This window comes from Pseudonaja textilis, chromosome 1 (genome assembly GCF_049901715.1).
Source record: "Pseudonaja textilis isolate UNSWEBS1 chromosome 1, rPseTex1.2, whole genome shotgun sequence".
Taxonomy (NCBI): domain Eukaryota; kingdom Metazoa; phylum Chordata; class Lepidosauria; order Squamata; family Elapidae; genus Pseudonaja; species Pseudonaja textilis.
In genome coordinates, this window is record NC_141990.1 from 241,479,867 (window position 1) to 241,497,339 (window position 17,473).

Genomic DNA, 17,473 nt, shown 5'->3' on the forward strand with positions numbered 1-17,473 from the left:
ACAAGCAAAGTGCATCCATAAACACCAACTAGGAGTCAGAAGACATGATGAAATTTCACAACAAATGAACAGACTTAAGCATAGTTTCAACTGGGAAACCTTGAACATCTTAGATCACACTACATCCAAAAATGCTAGGGAATTACTTGAAGCATGGCATTCAGGCAAATCATCCACCAACAGGCACATAAATGAATCACATTTACACATCAAGAGATAATAAAAAGCTAAAAAAGAAAAGATCAGATTCCATGCCATCATTCTACACCCAGATAAGCAGGAATTAACACCAGGAGCAAAACCAAACCATCAATCCAACAGTCAACAACAGCCTAATCAACCAAGGGGAAAACAACATCATCACCAACTTGGTGGTCAAGACAAGCAACTGTTATATATAAACAGAGAGTAAGTCCACTCCTTTCTAGCACTGAAGGTGTTACCTAGGCAGGTAATGGAATGTCTGCATGAAAACAACCACAGAGAGTACCAAGGCCTGCACCGTTCAATCCCGAGCCATGATATTCTCTTCCATTGGTAGAAACGGAGTACTGGCTAAATATGTCTATTTCTCTATGTCCTTATTTGAGAAAAATTCTGCACAGATTCTATTGCTAGCGTCTAATGCATGCTGGCTGGAGAATTTTTGGAGTTGAAGCCAACACATCAACGAAGTTGCCAAGGTTGAGAAAAACTGGCCTAGTGAATTAAGAGCACTAAAGAGGACTAAACTTTGTGGCATAGCACCTGCCTTGCTTTGATCAATCCCAGGTTAAATCTGTAGTCAATCTGGGAAGGGCTGAGAGACATCAATCTAAAACTGCAAAACTGCTGTCAGTCCACACAGACGGTAGTGAACCAGATGGACAAAGATGTGATTTGATTTTGAAAGACAGCTTCCAAAACTCCTATTCTAAAACACGGGAACCTATCTTTCACAAATCAAATGACATTAAAAGAGGTGTTACTTAAAATATGCAGCACCACATATATAAGGACAATGGAGAGGTTGTGTTACACTGGTATACTCTCTATGTGCAAATTACAATCACATCTGATACTGCAGCTTACCCCCACTCCCAGAAGAATTCTTGCAAATGTCCACTGTAGTTAAATCTGGCTGAGAAAAACTAGGGAGTTGTATCTCTGCACAGATTATGAGTACAATTTTTTGTTATTAATTTAAAGCAGATGGTAGTTTGGAGCCAATCTACTTACATCAAAGAAAGCTTTTTCATTAGCATGTTTTGGAGCACCAATAGTTGGTGAAGCAGGGATTACACTTTCTACTTCTGCAAGCTCAATATGGCCCTTACAACAAGCATCTTCCACGGAATCATAATATCTTAGCTAGAGTGAAAAGAAACAGTAAATGTTAAAGAAAGCAACCAGCCTAGTAATATGAAAAGTCTGCTACTGTTATACTAAACATGTAAATAACCATAATCTCAAATGAAATGTTGTGGACAGTTTTTAATTTCCTAAAATTGAATAAAATTAGTGTTCAAAAATAGCATTTCATTATTAATGCGTAATGTTAATGTAAAAGTTTCACTATTAAATTTGCAAGCAAGTAGCACCTTTTTCACGTGGTACTTTGAGGAAAAAAAAACAGCATACAAGCACTTGCGCTCAAGCGTAATTTGAAGCACTTTCTCACAATAATTTTTGAAGCATGCACAAATCCATAGCACCTACTTCATAATCTGAAATATTTAAAAGCAAGTTTGATTTAAAGCTCGACATGGTCTTGAAAGTTGATGGTAAGAAAATGATGTAAAAATATAATGAAATAATAATATACATTTAAATAAACAAAGAAAAGAAACAACATTGGTGGGGGGGCTTCTACTTGCTCTCCTGAAAGAGTGGAGAGCTCCCAGATTGCACACATATATTACAGACCATTATTACACTTTACCTGGTGTTTTGTAACATCTAGCACAAACCAACGTGGTTTCCAACCTTTAAGCAAAGCTCCTCTTTTGTAAAGGGTACCTTCAAAAGATCTAGAAGAAAAAGAAATATTATTTATTATTTTAAGCAACAGGACTCAAGAAAAATATCCACATAGTAATGATGTTTATTAATTCAGTTCAATTCATAGGACAGAACTTAAATCAATTAGAACAAAATGCCCAAGTAAAATTTCCCATTAATTCATATCAAAGTATGAATATGATTTCATAGCTATAGGTTTTAATTTAGTTCATTTATTATAATGGTGTGCGAAATGTTAGCAGCTTGAAATATTACCAGCTTGAAATATTTCAAGACTCTTGAGCAGGATGTGTAAAGTGTTTTGATATTGTGTGAATCTGTTTGGTTTTTTTTTTTTAAAAAAAAACACTCCTTCATTATGGAGGTTTGATGAGTGCATGAGCCAACAGGCCCAGGCTGACATTGGCTGGAGCTATCTTGGCATAATAATTCTCAGAAAGTTTTCTTAACTGATAAATGTGAATTTACTCCTTATTTCAGACAAATAATATGGGATCTAGACCAAAGGTTTCAGATTCTTCTCAGTGTGAATATGATTAAGACTGATTTAACACTTAAGATTCATTTAAATTTTTAGAGCTCTTCCTTTGCTTATCACATCATATTATTTTAAATACATCTGTGGAACACTGAATATTTTTTTGAACAGTGATGTCTTGTGACACTTTATTTGTTAATTAACTTGACTTTATGTATCCTCAGAATTTTTAGCCAACACAGTCAAAAGCCCAATCCATCTGGAGGGCACTATTTTCCACTGAAACAGATTTGTCTTATAAATAACTAGATTAAAAGTAATTTTAATGAAGGATGTTTTGTGAGTCATTTGAAACAGAATGAAAATAAAGCAAATATAACAATTTTGCAAATTTTGCAAATGTTTTAAGGAAGCCAGACTTTTATCATAGTCTGATAGCTCAGATTACCTATTTTCATCATGTTTGGATGTGAATTGATTGTACAGTGTTGTTACTCTCCTTTCCACACCATTGGAAGATGAAATATTGCTGTTTCGTTCTTCACCCAAGCCACTGTCTGGCAGATGCAATATAGATCTCTTTTGACAAGAGTTCAGGTTGACAGACATTGCTGAAGAGCCAGAAGGATGTCTCCGATGCTTTAAAAGGTAATGTGACATGGTGTGAGGTTGAAAAAAAGTCATGGGTTAGCCAAAAATCCAAACAGAGATACTTTACCTCTTTTTCAGTGACTGCTTAAATCTCCTAACCTTGTGACAGAAATCCGATGGTTGAACGTAACACTTCAGTTAAATTGCTATACTCTATTTCTTGCAATAGCTGGCACATAAACTTTCTAATAAAAAGATACTTGAATGGATCTATAAAAATAGTTTAGAACTTATTCAGTGTTTGTGGCAAATGCATTTTTGGTTGTAAATTTCTCATTTCTAGTAATTACTGTTGCTTTGATTAGCTAGAACATTGCAATGTGATTCATACAAGTGCTAAAATATCAAAGTATCTTTGCTATATACTGTGTTTCTATTAGTAGAAGAAGAAAAAAGGAAAAAGAAGAAAAAAAAAAGGAAGGACCCAACAGATCTGAAGAAGAGAATACAGGCTGGGGATTAGAGATGTAGGTCTAATTATGAATGAAACATTTATGTCAAAAAGTATGAATTTGTGGTTTATTTAAGCTGTTGGGAATGCATATGAAATTAGGAAGTCATATGTTGTGTTTCAATGAATGGTGCTAGTGGAAAAACCAGGGATGAGTTTTCGGAAAATGTGTGCATTTTTGCAACATTCTGAGTGAGTACAAGACATTTTTATATCTGCTTACAAAATATCTCTTTGTTTTCTGATTTAAGTAGAAATTAATGCTTACAGATTGAAAGGGAATGCATCAAAAAGCATGACTGATTTGATTGTTTAAGATGAACAAATAAAAGATTTAGTAAAGGATGCATGAGTTATGTAATGCGGGACAGATCATAATTTGGTTACAGTATGTCAAGAGTGGAACCTGGAAAAAATGCTTGAAATAGAATGAAAAGAATTAGATTACAAGAAATAAGGAATTATGCTAGAAACTTGAAAAAGATTGCTGGAAAGAATAATGACATGAAAGAGGTTGTGAGTGAGGAAAAGAGCAAGTAAGACAACAATTACAGCAAAAATAAAAGATTGTGTGTATTGGGGGAAAATCTAGCTGTAAAGAAGGTGGAAGAAAATGTTAAAATTAAGAGAATGATAGAAAATGGAGAGCTGTTTTGATGGGATTTTGTTTTGGACACAGGTGAAGTGGGCTAAACAAGGAACTCCCTGCAAATAAATGGACTTTAAACAAAAAGGTGTAGTTACTTGAGATGAAATTGAAATAAGGTAAGGTGGAAGGAGTATTTTAGAGATTTATATTTAATGATACATCAAAAGTGGAAATGAAATAAGCACAATCAATATTAATGTTCAAGAAAAAAATGATAGTATAATTGAATGAGCATGGCTAGCCTGTATGAGTTATTTATCCCATACCTAGGAAACTGGATAAATTAAAGATCAAGAAGAAAAAGATCTGCACAGGGATGATGATTGAAATGCAAGAATAATAATTTATATTGGGTTCCTTTGCATTTATAGAATATATTCTTAGTCATAATAACTAATAATTGCACAGTGGCAGATAGGACAGCACTCCAGAGGGTTAAAATCATTGTCCAGAAGATCATTGGTTGCCCTCTCCCCTCCCCATTGCCTTAAGAAAGTTCAAAACATTCTTAAAGATCCATCTCATCCTGGGCACCCTTTTTTTGAACTATTACCATCTAACACACAGTACAGAATAATAAAAACAAGGACAAACAGGCTGAAAAACAGCTTCTATCCCAGGGCAGTAGCTCTGTTGAATTCTACTGTATAGTGTAGTGTTGATGTGGTGTTGGGGTTTTCAACTCAATGTGTGGAGTGTGAAGGATGTGTGTTTGTGTTTATTTTCCTGGTTATGATGTGCACTGAAGATGGTGTTTGATTTCGTTGTACAAGGTGCAATGACAATGAAGTAAACTAAACTAATAACTAGAAGATAACTAACAATCTGAACTGGTATCTCCACACGTCGTCCTAGTGAAGCGTGCAAACCAGTGTCTGCATTTCCTGCATTGGATGAGAAGAGCACATCTTTCTCCTTCCATCCTAGCCATTTTTTACAGAGGCACGATTGAGAGCACTTTAACAAACTGCATCACTGTTTGGTTTGTGGTAGCAGTGCCTCAGATAAAAAGTCTATACAGAGAGTGGTAAGAACAGCCAAGAAGATTATAGGAAGCTCGCTTCCTGTTATTCAGGATACTGCTTATAAGTACTATGTGCTTACAGCTCAAAGCATTGTTAGAGACCCCACATACCCACTTCAGTCTGTTTCTGTTGCTCCCCTCTGGGAGGAGGTTTCGAAGTATTTTTATCAGGACTACCTGGTTCTGTAACAGCTTTATTCCCTATTTTTTCTCACTATGTACATGTATACATCTAAACTAGACCGTGTTGTCTCTCTGTGTCATATATGTGGGTATTTGCGTAATTTTGTATTTATTTTGTTATGTTTCTGTAGTGTATATTGGAGATGCTGACCCTTTGAGAGGTGTATGCAATGAAATTTCATTTTAATGTATGCCAACTAGTGTACATTCAAAGTGACAATAATTCTATGTTCTTCTAAGTTCTAAGTTCATAATGTTTTGGAATTAGACTTATGCAAGTGGAAAAATTGTTCATGAATTTTTCCTCCATGTTTCTTTTTGTTGCAGCCCTCCATACTCTTCAGGCAGTGCTACTTATCCTTTCTCACAGCAAACATCCTTGCATTACTCCAAAGGTCCTCACAGTGTGTATTGAAGGGAGACATTGAAGCCACTGACATTTGTATAAATCTAGGTCAAAACCATGTTTCATGGTTTAATCTGGATTTATTGCATCGACAACTAACTATATATATATCATTCAGTTTTTAGAAAACTTAAAACATTCTTAAATAATTAAGATGGACACTGTTGGGAGTGGAATGTAGTACCAAGCTCAGGTGCATTATCTGACAGTAATAAATCATTATCCCATTTCAGAATGAAATGTGAATCCAGTGACAGAGATGTACTTAAATATGTTAAGAATTTAAAATGTATACACTGCCATATTCAATAATTTGATAGTGCTACATATACATGGAATTTTGAGACAACTATTTTTAGCCCTTGCTGAAAGTTTGAATAGTCTTGTCAAAATACTTACATTGTCTTTCCCTGAATCTTCTTTCACATTTATTTTGACTCTTTCCCAGAGTGACTGCCATTTTTCTGGGCTGTGGTTTAATTTGTTCTCCAGTCTTTCAATTTCCTAAAAATATTTGAAATGTTTTTTCTTGTTTTCAATAAGCATCCATAAGATTAAATCTTTCTGCTGTTCCTTTAAACACATGAGCTGCAACCTCTTGCTACAGTTGAAAATGATGATAAGGACTGGAAGTGTTTTTAAAAATACTTCTTACACAGTTCAAGTTCAATACTGTGACCACATGAATTTACATTGCCAAGATTAACATTTATCACTTTTTTTTTAAAAAAAAGAAACAGTACTAAATTATAATAAAAAAGGAAATGTGACGGACTTATTGAATGTGTTTGCCAAACTGTAATTTATATCTACTTTTAAAATGGGAATTTGAATTCCCTTACTGCCTCTTATTAGAGCTTTTTCCTATGAATAAGCTATAAATGAAATAAACTGAAAAAGAAAATAAGACAGAAACATTTTCTCTCTCAAATGCTCAGGTAGTATGCTTCTGCATACTATCATACTGCATACTTCTGCATTATCAATCATTCTTCAGCAATATCAGCATTCTTCAATCCCTCAGAATTTGTTACAGATACACAGTAATCTTAATTTACAAATATCATTAGATTATTATGGACCTGATAGACCGGAACTACAAAAAATCCATATAAACACTAACTTGCCCAAATTGTTTTCCACCATCTATTGATCCTCTGGATTTTGGCAGCTTAGATTTGATAGCCCTAATTATTTAAGAATCAGGAGAACAGTATGTTTCATTTCATGTTTCTATCCTACAGCAGCGGTGGCAAACCTTTTTCAGCTCCCATGCTGATAATTGCACGCGTGCTTGTGCTTGCCAGCACCCAGAAGGCAATATGTGCTGCCCCCCCACCCCCATGTGCATGCACATGCGATTTCCCATGCAGCGCCTGTGCGCCTGTGCGTGATCCCCTTGCCGTGCACTGTGCACCTGCACATGCGACCCCCTTGCTGCGTGCTGCACATACACGCGCAATCACACACGCTGTGCGTCTCTATGCATGCGATCACTCCCACGCACCATCCATCTGTGCATGCGTGCGTGATCCCTCCACTTGCTATGTGACTGTGTGCATGCGTATGTGTCTGCTGTGCACCCCTGCCCCCGCGCACTCCTGTGCATGCATGCCAGGTACCCGACAATCAGCTATCAGGTGGTGGCACCGTGCGCGCATGTACAGTGTGGCTCTTCCAGGCAAGCTCTCGCATGCTGGGGGAAATGGCTCTGCGTGCCACTTCTGGCACACGTACCATAGGTTCGCCATCATGATCCTACAGCCTGATATAAAGGCAAAACTCCAAGTCTTCAGTTAATCCTTAAGGAGTCCTAAATGTGACCAGCTGTGTTATTACTATATTTGCTACAAATTATTGACCCAATTTTAAGATTTTAAGGAATTATCAAGTCAATATTGTGTTAAGCTCCCGGATATTTTTTCCAGGATGATCTATGTTCAACCTGTTTTTCAAAGTTTCTTAACGTGCATCTATCACTGCTGTAATTAAGACTATCTGCCTTGGTGCTGGTCATCTTTTATTCCACCTTTCCCAGCACGACACATTCTCAAGAGAGGTAGAACATTGCATAACATATCCAATATATGATAATTTGAGCCTGGTCATTCATGATTTGTTTGCTTTCTTAGCTATTCATAGATTTCTTGAGAGTCTTCTCCCACACCAATAGGTTTTCTATTCTGCTTCTTCAAGCCCAAGTTTTTTTTCCAAAGAGTGTTTATGGGGAAAGCCACTGACTCATAATTCTGTTCTTTGTAGACAGATAGACAGATCACAATATCTGAATATCTTTTCCAGAGACTTTATGCTACAAAAGCAGCATTGCTCTGTTTAAGTCTAGCCTGTTTTGTATATACATTATCATGTCATACCATATGAATGCCAAAAGTGATGGGGCTGCTTTCATCATTTTAACAAAAGCAGGAAGCTTCTGTGGATGCCAAGAAAAACTCCAAGTCACAAAATAGCAGAATAAGTATTTCACAATTAATCAAAAGACGTTCCAGCAAGTTCTTGAATAATGCACATACTAAGTAATATTTATGCTGGAAAGAAAATGGCAAGTTTTATCATGGCATAATAATGATGGCGTATTTTACTAGAAAAATCTATACAGAAAACAGATTTAGTCAGCTTAATTCAGAAAAAAATGGCATTCCTTTTGGGGGCAATCTTGTATTTAATGAAACCATTACCTTAAAAACTGAATAAGGTGGTAGGCAATAAAAACAAGACTTCATCAATTACAGTATCAGTATTTAATATGGATATATAGACAGAGAATGTACATATACTGTAGTATATTATGAGATTTAGGTAATGGTCAATAAAGTAAAGGCAGCATTTCCTTATGAAAGTTTTAAAATTACTTTAAAAAACGACTTTCTCCCTTCCTCTACATTTTCTTATCTAATATTTTTTTCTTTTTATAAAAATAAATGAAGCTACATGAATATATTAAATGGTTATACTTACACTAAATAAGTTGGTGAAGGCATCAGGTTGCACTTTAGCAAGGTTATCATAGCATGGCCAGACAATTTTTCTCTTATTGTGGGAAGGTGTCGTATCCATCTGATCTGTTTCATCCAAGGTACTACATTTTGCACTTATCATAGTCCAGTCATAACTTGGGCCTGTGGCTAAAGTCTCTTCTGTGTAGTAATCCCATTTCTTAAGGCAGGAAATGCTGACATTTGGTTTTAATACCTGTATTAAAAAAAACCTTGTAGATTATGAATGTGATTTGATCCCTCTTTCCTAATGATATGCCCTTTGCTCAAACCATTTTCCTCAAATGCAGATAAACATTTAATCCATTTTAATAGTAGGAAGCAATTCTATCCTTTTTTCAGTTTCCTCCTGTGGTTAATTAGGTAAATTGTTTCCCAATTCAGTTCTAACCCTAGGAATCACCCCTACTTTCCTCTCCTTTAAATTCTGTGTGTCCAGAGCATATCAAGTTGGCAGGATTCTGGCATTGCTCAACTTATTCCTGTGAAATGATGCAACAGGACATGGTGTGAGTTCCATATTAAAATAATTATGAAACTTATGAGTTATTATTAATATTATTAATATTTCTGCACACATTTCTGCATTATTAATATTTTGGCATTCAAAAAAATCTAGCTTTGCAAATATTTTGGTCCCTTGCAATCAAGTAATATAAAAGATGTCGGACAATCATTGCCCTTATTTCAAAGTATGCCAACATTCAGCAACACCCATCCTAATAATATTAGCATCAAGAGCTTTAGATTACAATAGGCACCACCACCTAAAACTGTGTATCACAGATAGCTCTGTTAAATGCTTAGCTAGTTTTATATGTTGTTACCTCAGTAAACTACAGTCATGTATAATATATACTATTACACAGACATATTTGGGCATATTCTTTGAACTAAAAATTGGAGACAAGTAGATATTCATAGTCAGTTATTAAAAAAAACCTCGAAGGGAAGAAAACTCATATGTAGTTTCCCCCAAACCAAACTAGCCAATCCTGTTTGGCCACAGACATACAATTAACAATCTGTCTTTGTGAACCAAGGGTACTTTGCAACATTTGGGCTTACTCGTAAAAAAATGTATTTGCTTTCATAATATAATTTTGATCCAGTGATAAGGCTATCACAGCAACGACTTATCAACAAAATTGCTAATATCTGTCTCACAACATCCTTAAAATAGCAATAAGCCTCATAAAAATGCACACTAACCAGATTCATTGGCTATAGTCTTTAGATCCCTTCATCTGAAAAACTACCGTCTAGACAGTATGGTAATCATTCTGAAAACTGGACAATTAACCCATTCAATAAATGTTAATTACACTAATAGTAAGCTGTATTTATTAAGTATTACAACTAAAAAGACTGAACATATCGGCTGTATACCTCCGTTTCAACTGGTGTGTAGAGATAATTGAAGAAAACTGGACTTCTTTTGTGTATCTTGTCAATGCAGTCCCAAATGCAAACTCCCCTTTTGCCATGTTTTTCTCCTTTATCTTCAAATAATGTTCCTTAAAATGATAAGGACACAACCTTAGATTTGGATGGCATGGATAGTTGTGGTACAATATTTAAGTTAAATGTGCCACATTGAGAATGTGGAATATATAGACAAATCCAGAATGTGCCTGAAAATATATTTATGGCTCTCAGCACAAGAAGCATTTTGTAAGTGACAAATAGTAAGCAAGCACAAATGGCTAACTTATTATGAGATACTAGAATTTTGTCAAGGAGAATGCAAACTAAAATTAAGAGAACTGGTGGCAAAAATATTTAGTAGAAGCTATACAGGGAACTTAGGAAGGGTTAATAAAAGCAAAATCATTGAAATCATTACAAGAGTTCCGAGTTTTAAAATCAAAACAGAATATAATTAAATTTATTGAGTGGTCAAGTAACCATTAAATTAAACCATTAAATTTATTGAGTGGTCAAGTAACCATGTGCAACCAAAGTGGTAAAATCAAATCAAAATAAGTTAGAGAAATGGCAGAACTCAGTTACAAGCTCTGCTGTCCTTCACAGAAATTATGCTGGGATAGATTTTAATTAGATATTTGGTTCCAATGTAATATTTTTATAAAGTGTTCAATGACTTTTATGCTATTTTATTGAAGAAGAAAAAAAATCATAGAATAACATTTTAAATATTTAGGACTAATTTTTCCTATATGAATATTTGCTCTTTTAGTCAATTAAACTTAAATGTACAAATCCCTTCTATGTATACTTAGAAATGCTTAACTAATTATCTATGAAACGGATGAAAACATTTTAGATTTTTACTATCTAATAGTGGTACTAGCTGCATTTTTATAGATTAAGCTTAATTAAGCATGATTTGACTCAGACATCCATCCATCTATAAAAATGCAAGAGCAAAAAATAAAAATATATTGTTAAAGATATTTATTTTTAAGAATGGGTATTTCATTAACTATAAGTTGCTTATGATTTGACAATGAAAAATACATATGTAGTATATGTATACCCATTCTGTTTTCAAACTACACTTCCCAAAATGATGGTAATTTCCAAAATTACCTTTGACTAAGAGAGAGAGAAAATACATTGGGAACATGGCTAGTTTGCACTTGAAACTATTTCCAAGAGGAGACTCCTCCCACAATGCCCAATCAGGTCTTGGTAATACATGCCAGGTCAGCTCTTTGTTCCATGATGAGATCTTGGATGGGGATAGTCTTGTCTCTTACCCTAACTCATAAGAGGCAATAGCCCAAGCCCAGGATCACCAAGGATCTATAACCAAGTCCAGAGGGCTTCTTCTTTACTTCTCTTGTACTGCTTTAGGTGTCAAAGGATGCCCAGAAGGTTGGAAGCAGGGGTGGGATCCGACAGGGTTAACTACCGGTTCGGTGATTTATGAGGTTCGGTGATTTACGATGTGCTTCCCTGCACGCTGCATGCACGTGCCTGTAGATCGTCATTAGCACACTGCATGCAGAGAAGCAGCCTTTGAAACAGCCTCTTTTCCTGCTTTTTAACTGCAGCTGTGCCTCGCACAGCAGCTGAAGTTGAAAAATCAAGAAATAAAGGTCAGGTAAGAGCCCAGGTGGGCGGGTGGGCAAAAATATCAGCAGACATAGAACCGGTTCTATGTTTGCTGCTCTTCAGAGTTACTGGTTCTACAGAGGTGGACAGAAACGGTAGAAACCCACCCCTGGTTGGAAGGTGGGATGGGTATAAACTTGGAGTGTATCTTCTCCAATATAGACCTGCTTCCTACACACATCACATATTCCTCTGCCCATCACCACAGAAATTCTACTGCATGACCTTTGCCCCAGACAAACTACTCCCCCAAACCCTGCCATTTTCTAACCAGGCCCATGGAGGTCAATTACTCTCAGTATAGCTAATCTGTCAGAACTTGAATATACTTCAACTCCAGTTATGACAATTAATCAGTAGAATTCGAACAACTTGCCTCCAGTTGTGAATGTTCCAACACTGGAAGTTTTAAAGAAGAGATTGGACAACCATTAGTCTGAAATGGTAAAGGCTTTCCTGCCTAACAGGGGGTTGGACTAGAAGACCTCCAAGGTTCCTTCGAACTCTATTATTCTCTGATTATTTAATACAAAGCAGATGCCAGTGATATTGTTTCAACCCATTTCCGATGAAAAGCTTTAAACATAATAAAAATAACAAAATAGCAGCCAAATTAGCACTGGTCAACTTGGGATCCATACCGTGTTCCAGTCTTTCATAATCTGAGTCCAGCAGGAATGTTTTAAATCGATTGGAAACATAATGAAATGCTAAGAACTTCAAGTAATACTGATTGAATTCAAACTCTGTTGGATACTGGTTGTGAATCTGAAATTGATACAAATAAAAACAATGGTCATAACAGTGGTGAGATTCAAATTTTTTTTAACTACTGGTTCTGTGGGTGTGGCTTTGTGGGCGTGGCGTGGCTAGGTGGGTGTGGTGTGGCTAGGTGGGCATGGCAGGGAAAGGATACTGTAAAATCTCCATTCCCACCTACTCCAGGGGAAGGACACTCTAAAATCCCCATTCCCTCCCCCACTCCTGGGGGAAGGATACTGCAAAATCCCATTCCCTCCCCACTACATTAATCTGCTTTCCAGCTCCCTTCTCCTATGCAGGGCAACAAAAGAAGACCCAGCTCATCAACTGAGACTTGGGAGACAGAGAATAGATGTGGGCAGAGCCAGTCAGAGGTGGTATTTGCCAAACTACTCAAAATGTCCACTACCAGTTCTCCAGAACTGGTCAGAACCTGCTGAATACCACCTCTGGGTCATAATTTATTACCAAGGACAAAGTCAGCAAATTATATTATTCATCTTTTTTTAAGGTCTTAGGTATCTTTTTTTAACAGCAAGATTAAAATAGAGGTGTTTTATGTTTTCCATATAGAGATAGTAGGGGGTACAGATAGACTTTTCTGTGGCCTTTCCCCTGGATATCTATTTTGTTACTCACTCCTGCATTGCTTTATAAAGATGTCAAGATTAAATTCTTTCACAGAGCTGTTGCCAGTTTGTGTTGCCGGGGTTGGATGAAATTAACACTAATCTTTGATTTATTTTCATTTTATGATTATACAGATGTATTGTGATTCAATTTCTTATTTTATAATTTTTATTTGGTGTTTTATACTTATTACATTGTAAACCTGCTATGAGGCACATAGATTTAGTGACACCTAAGCTGTGTAAATAAATAAATAGATATTAACATCCTCGACAGAATGGTTTTTATGCCTTTAAATCAATTCAGAAAAATATAGGCACTGAGTTTTTGCATAACAGATAACTTACACATAATTTCATCTTTATTAGTGAAAAAGGAATCAGAAGAGTTTCTAAAGCCAAGGAAAGATTTGCATGGTGAAAGAGGGTTACTGAAATATCCTGGTCCACAGAATCATAAACAAGTTGTAACTAATGAAACTGAAACTAGTGTATCCTCCCTCCCTCTCTCTAGTGGAAATTTTCTCTGCAATAGAACATACATTTCCTTGGCTCTACACAAAACAATGCTATATTCACTTATAAGAGAGTTCATTTGGCAAAGATCAGATCAGTGGGATTCAATTTTTTTTACTACCGGTTCTGTGGGCATGGCTTGGTGGTCATGGCAGGGGAAGGATACTGTAAAATCTCCAGTCAGAAGTGGTATTTGCCAGTTCTCCGAACTACTCAAAATTTCTGCTACCGGTTCTCCAGAACTGGTCAGAACCTACTGAATACCACCTCTGAGTCAGATCAAGATTAAGTGTTCAGAAAGGGATGATGTTATCTACAAAATGATTCCAATATGCTCCCCCAATAAAGAAAAAGGTAGCAGAATTCTGGTCTGCTTGTAGATAGATTAGCAATATGGTCTCTGCACTTCTTTTGATTATTAGAACAGACTGTAGATTATACAAAAATTCTGTGGTTAGTGGATATTTGGTGATGCAAACATAATGGGAAAAACAAAATTTAGTAACATTCTTTGACCTGTACCAGTTTTCCTACCTTACCTACAAAATATACACATAGTGGATAAAATAATAGTTATAACCTATATTCTCTATTTTGATGTTTGGAAAATGAAAGGGAGAACAGTTGAGGAAATAGTGTCTATTTTTATAATAATTTTATGCAAATAGTTTTATTCCCACAAGATTAAGCAATCGCTAGAACTTTAGGAGAAAGTGAGAGAAGCATCATTTGTAATAGGACATTATTGTCACCAAAGTTATCTTCCTAGAAACAACTGGATGATTTACCAGATGTTGCTATTGTGAAATAACGATTCACATTAATAATTCACTTGACACCTGGAGATATTGGCATAAACAATGGCTATTTAAAAGATGATGCATTTCTAATTTAAGCATCATAACTTCCCATGTACTCTCTAGGCGAAATAAGGACAATTCCTTTTCAACCACATGAAAAGATTCATTTGTTAAATCTTGGTTGGTTAAATCTTGCCCTTGGTTGTTTGAATGTAGAACTCTTATGAATTTGTATTGCATATCTAAAATTAGTCAAATCTAAAATTAGATTTCCAAATATATATTTTTACAACTTCAAGCACATGAAGAAATAAATAATATTTGTTCCAAAAAACAACATTCTATAGTATGACTTGCAGAGCAAAAACCTTTTATTTCAGCATAATTGTGGAAGGTGATAAGATTAGAAAATACCTTCCGAGAAAATAACTTCATATATGCAATATAGGCTTTTCATATTCTAGATCTGAGCTGCAATAGATCGCTATTGCTATCATGTCAATTAACTGACTTATAAAGCATCTGCGTGGCCCACGTTAGAAATATATTGAACTGACTAATCCAACAGTCATTTTTCTTTGTGTTGACATGAAATATTTTTTTAAATACCAATGAGATGTACATGAATTCATAAAACTTACACTGATGTTATCTAGTCTTGCTACATCAAACTACTCTTCCAGATTTGTGACTCAGTGAAATGTTTGATGGAGAGGGAGGGATTTAAATTGCTTGAAAATGATATGGAGAAGCTAAAACAGATTACCTTCTCCCAACCGTTCTATAAGCCAAAACTTTGGATGAGGATGTGTCCACTTGCTAAGGAATACAAGATGGGGAAAATATATAGTGGTTATAACTTCATTTTCATGACTGCTGAAATCAATTAAAAGGTAAAAGTTTCCCCTGTCCAATTGTGTCCGAATCTAGGGACCAGTGCTTGATAACTTAAATCAGCAACTGGCAGATGACCTGAATGTGTTCTATTGTACGTTTGAGAGGAAACCACTGTCAACTATTGCTACCATCTCCATCTCAAATTCACCAACAACAGCTAAGTCTGCCAAAACCTGACTCCATTCCTCTGGGTCCCCCACCACTAGTGACCACAGAAAAAGATGTGCAAGGTCTATTTCACAGAGAAAAGCCCAGAAAAGCACCAGGCCCAGAAAAGGTAACTTATTCTTGCTTAAATGCTTGTGCTGACCAATTGACCCCCTCTTCACCTGTATCTTTAATAAATCACTAGAGACATGTTATATTCCTTCTTGCTTCAAACATTTTGCTATCATCCCAGTACTTAAGAAACCTTTCATCAATTACTATCAACTAATTGCTCTGACATCGTAATTATGAAAACCTTTGAAAGGCTAATGCTGGCCCACCTGAAAACCATCATAGATCCACTGTTAGACCCCTTGCAATTAGGCTACTAAGCAAATAGATCAGCAGAGGATGCTGTTACTATAGCACTGTACTACATATTACATCATCTTGAATCTCCAAGGGCCTATGCAAGGGTCCTGGTTGCAGACATCAGGTCAGCATTCAATACCATCATTCCAATTATTTTTCTCACTAAACTGATTCAGCTAGCTATGCCTGACCATACTTATAAATGGATCATCAGCTTTCTAACAGATAGGAAGCAGCAGGTGAAGCTAGGCAAAATCACATCAGATACCTGGGCTGTGTGTTCTCTCCACTTCTCTCTCTATACTAATCACTGATCTCAAATGATCTCTCTGTTAAATTACTAAAATTTGCAGATGATACAACAGTGATTGGTCTTATTCAAGACAACGAATCTGCATACAGGTGGGAAGTTGAACAACTGGCTCTTTGATGTAGCCAGAACAATCTTGAACTGAACACAATCAAAACTGTACAGATGGTAGTAGATATTTTAGGATAAGCCCTCCTATTCTATCACTTCTTATGATACTAGACAGCATAGTATCAACAGTAGGGATCTTCAAGTTTCTAAGTTCTATAATATCTCAGAACTTAAAATGTATGCCTAACACCTAAAATGTCATTAAAAGAATGTCCTTCCTGTGCCAACTCAAAAAGTTCAGATTGCCCAAGGAGCTGCTGATACAGTGCTACAAAGGAATTATTGAATCTGTCATTTGCACATCTATAATTGTCTGGTTTGGCACAGCAACCACATGAGAGGTACAGATTTCAACAGATAGTTAGGACTGCAGAAAATATTAATTGCAATCAGCTGCCTTCTATTGAGGACCTGTATGCTACGCAAGTCAAAAAAAAGGGCTGTGAAAATATCTACAGACGCCTCACATCCTGGACATAAACTGTTTCAACTTTTTCCCTTAAGATAACTCTACAGGGCATTGCACGCCAAATAACCAGAAACAAATATCTCCCACTCCCAACCCATGCTATCGCTCTGCTCAACAACTAATTCTTAAAATGCAGTCTTATACCCTGGGATATCAAACTACCTAATAGGGCTGTATTAGTATTACTATTATCCTTCTCATCTTTCCTAATACCTATTTCCTTACCTTTTAATGACTATAACTTTGTTGTTTGTATCTCATGATTTATGTTGATTGCTTTTATTTAGTATTCTATTATGATTTATACTGATTTAGTATCAGATGACTATCACTAAATTATCTTATGCTTTTTGATTATTGTATTTTATGATCACAATTTATTGCTTGTTGCTTGTATGTACACTGAGAGTTTATCCACCGGACACAAATTCCTTGTGTGTCCAGTTACACTTAACCAATAAAGAATAAAGAGATCTATTCTATTCTCTGTTTCTTAGCCGAGGGAGCCAGTATTGTCCA

At 35.9% G+C, this 17,473-nt stretch overlaps 1 protein-coding gene across 3 annotated transcripts in view; it reads right to left on the reverse strand.

The window, feature by feature from the left end:
- The window catches only part of SBF2 (SET binding factor 2), a 220,791-nt gene that overhangs the window by 3,775 nt on the left and 199,543 nt on the right, over positions 1-17,473 (reverse strand). For all 3 annotated transcript variants that reach the window (XM_026706467.2, XM_026706466.2, XM_087921093.1), the window contains 7 exons: positions 12,583-12,709; positions 10,250-10,377; positions 8,823-9,056; positions 6,243-6,347; positions 2,928-3,118; positions 1,922-2,009; positions 1,219-1,350 (listed from right to left, as the gene is read on the reverse strand). In XM_026706467.2, coding sequence (XP_026562252.1) covers positions 1,219-1,350; positions 1,922-2,009; positions 2,928-3,118; positions 6,243-6,347; positions 8,823-9,056; positions 10,250-10,377; positions 12,583-12,709 — 1,005 coding nt within the window. The remainder of the gene's footprint in view (positions 1-1,218; positions 1,351-1,921; positions 2,010-2,927; positions 3,119-6,242; positions 6,348-8,822; positions 9,057-10,249; positions 10,378-12,582; positions 12,710-17,473) is intronic.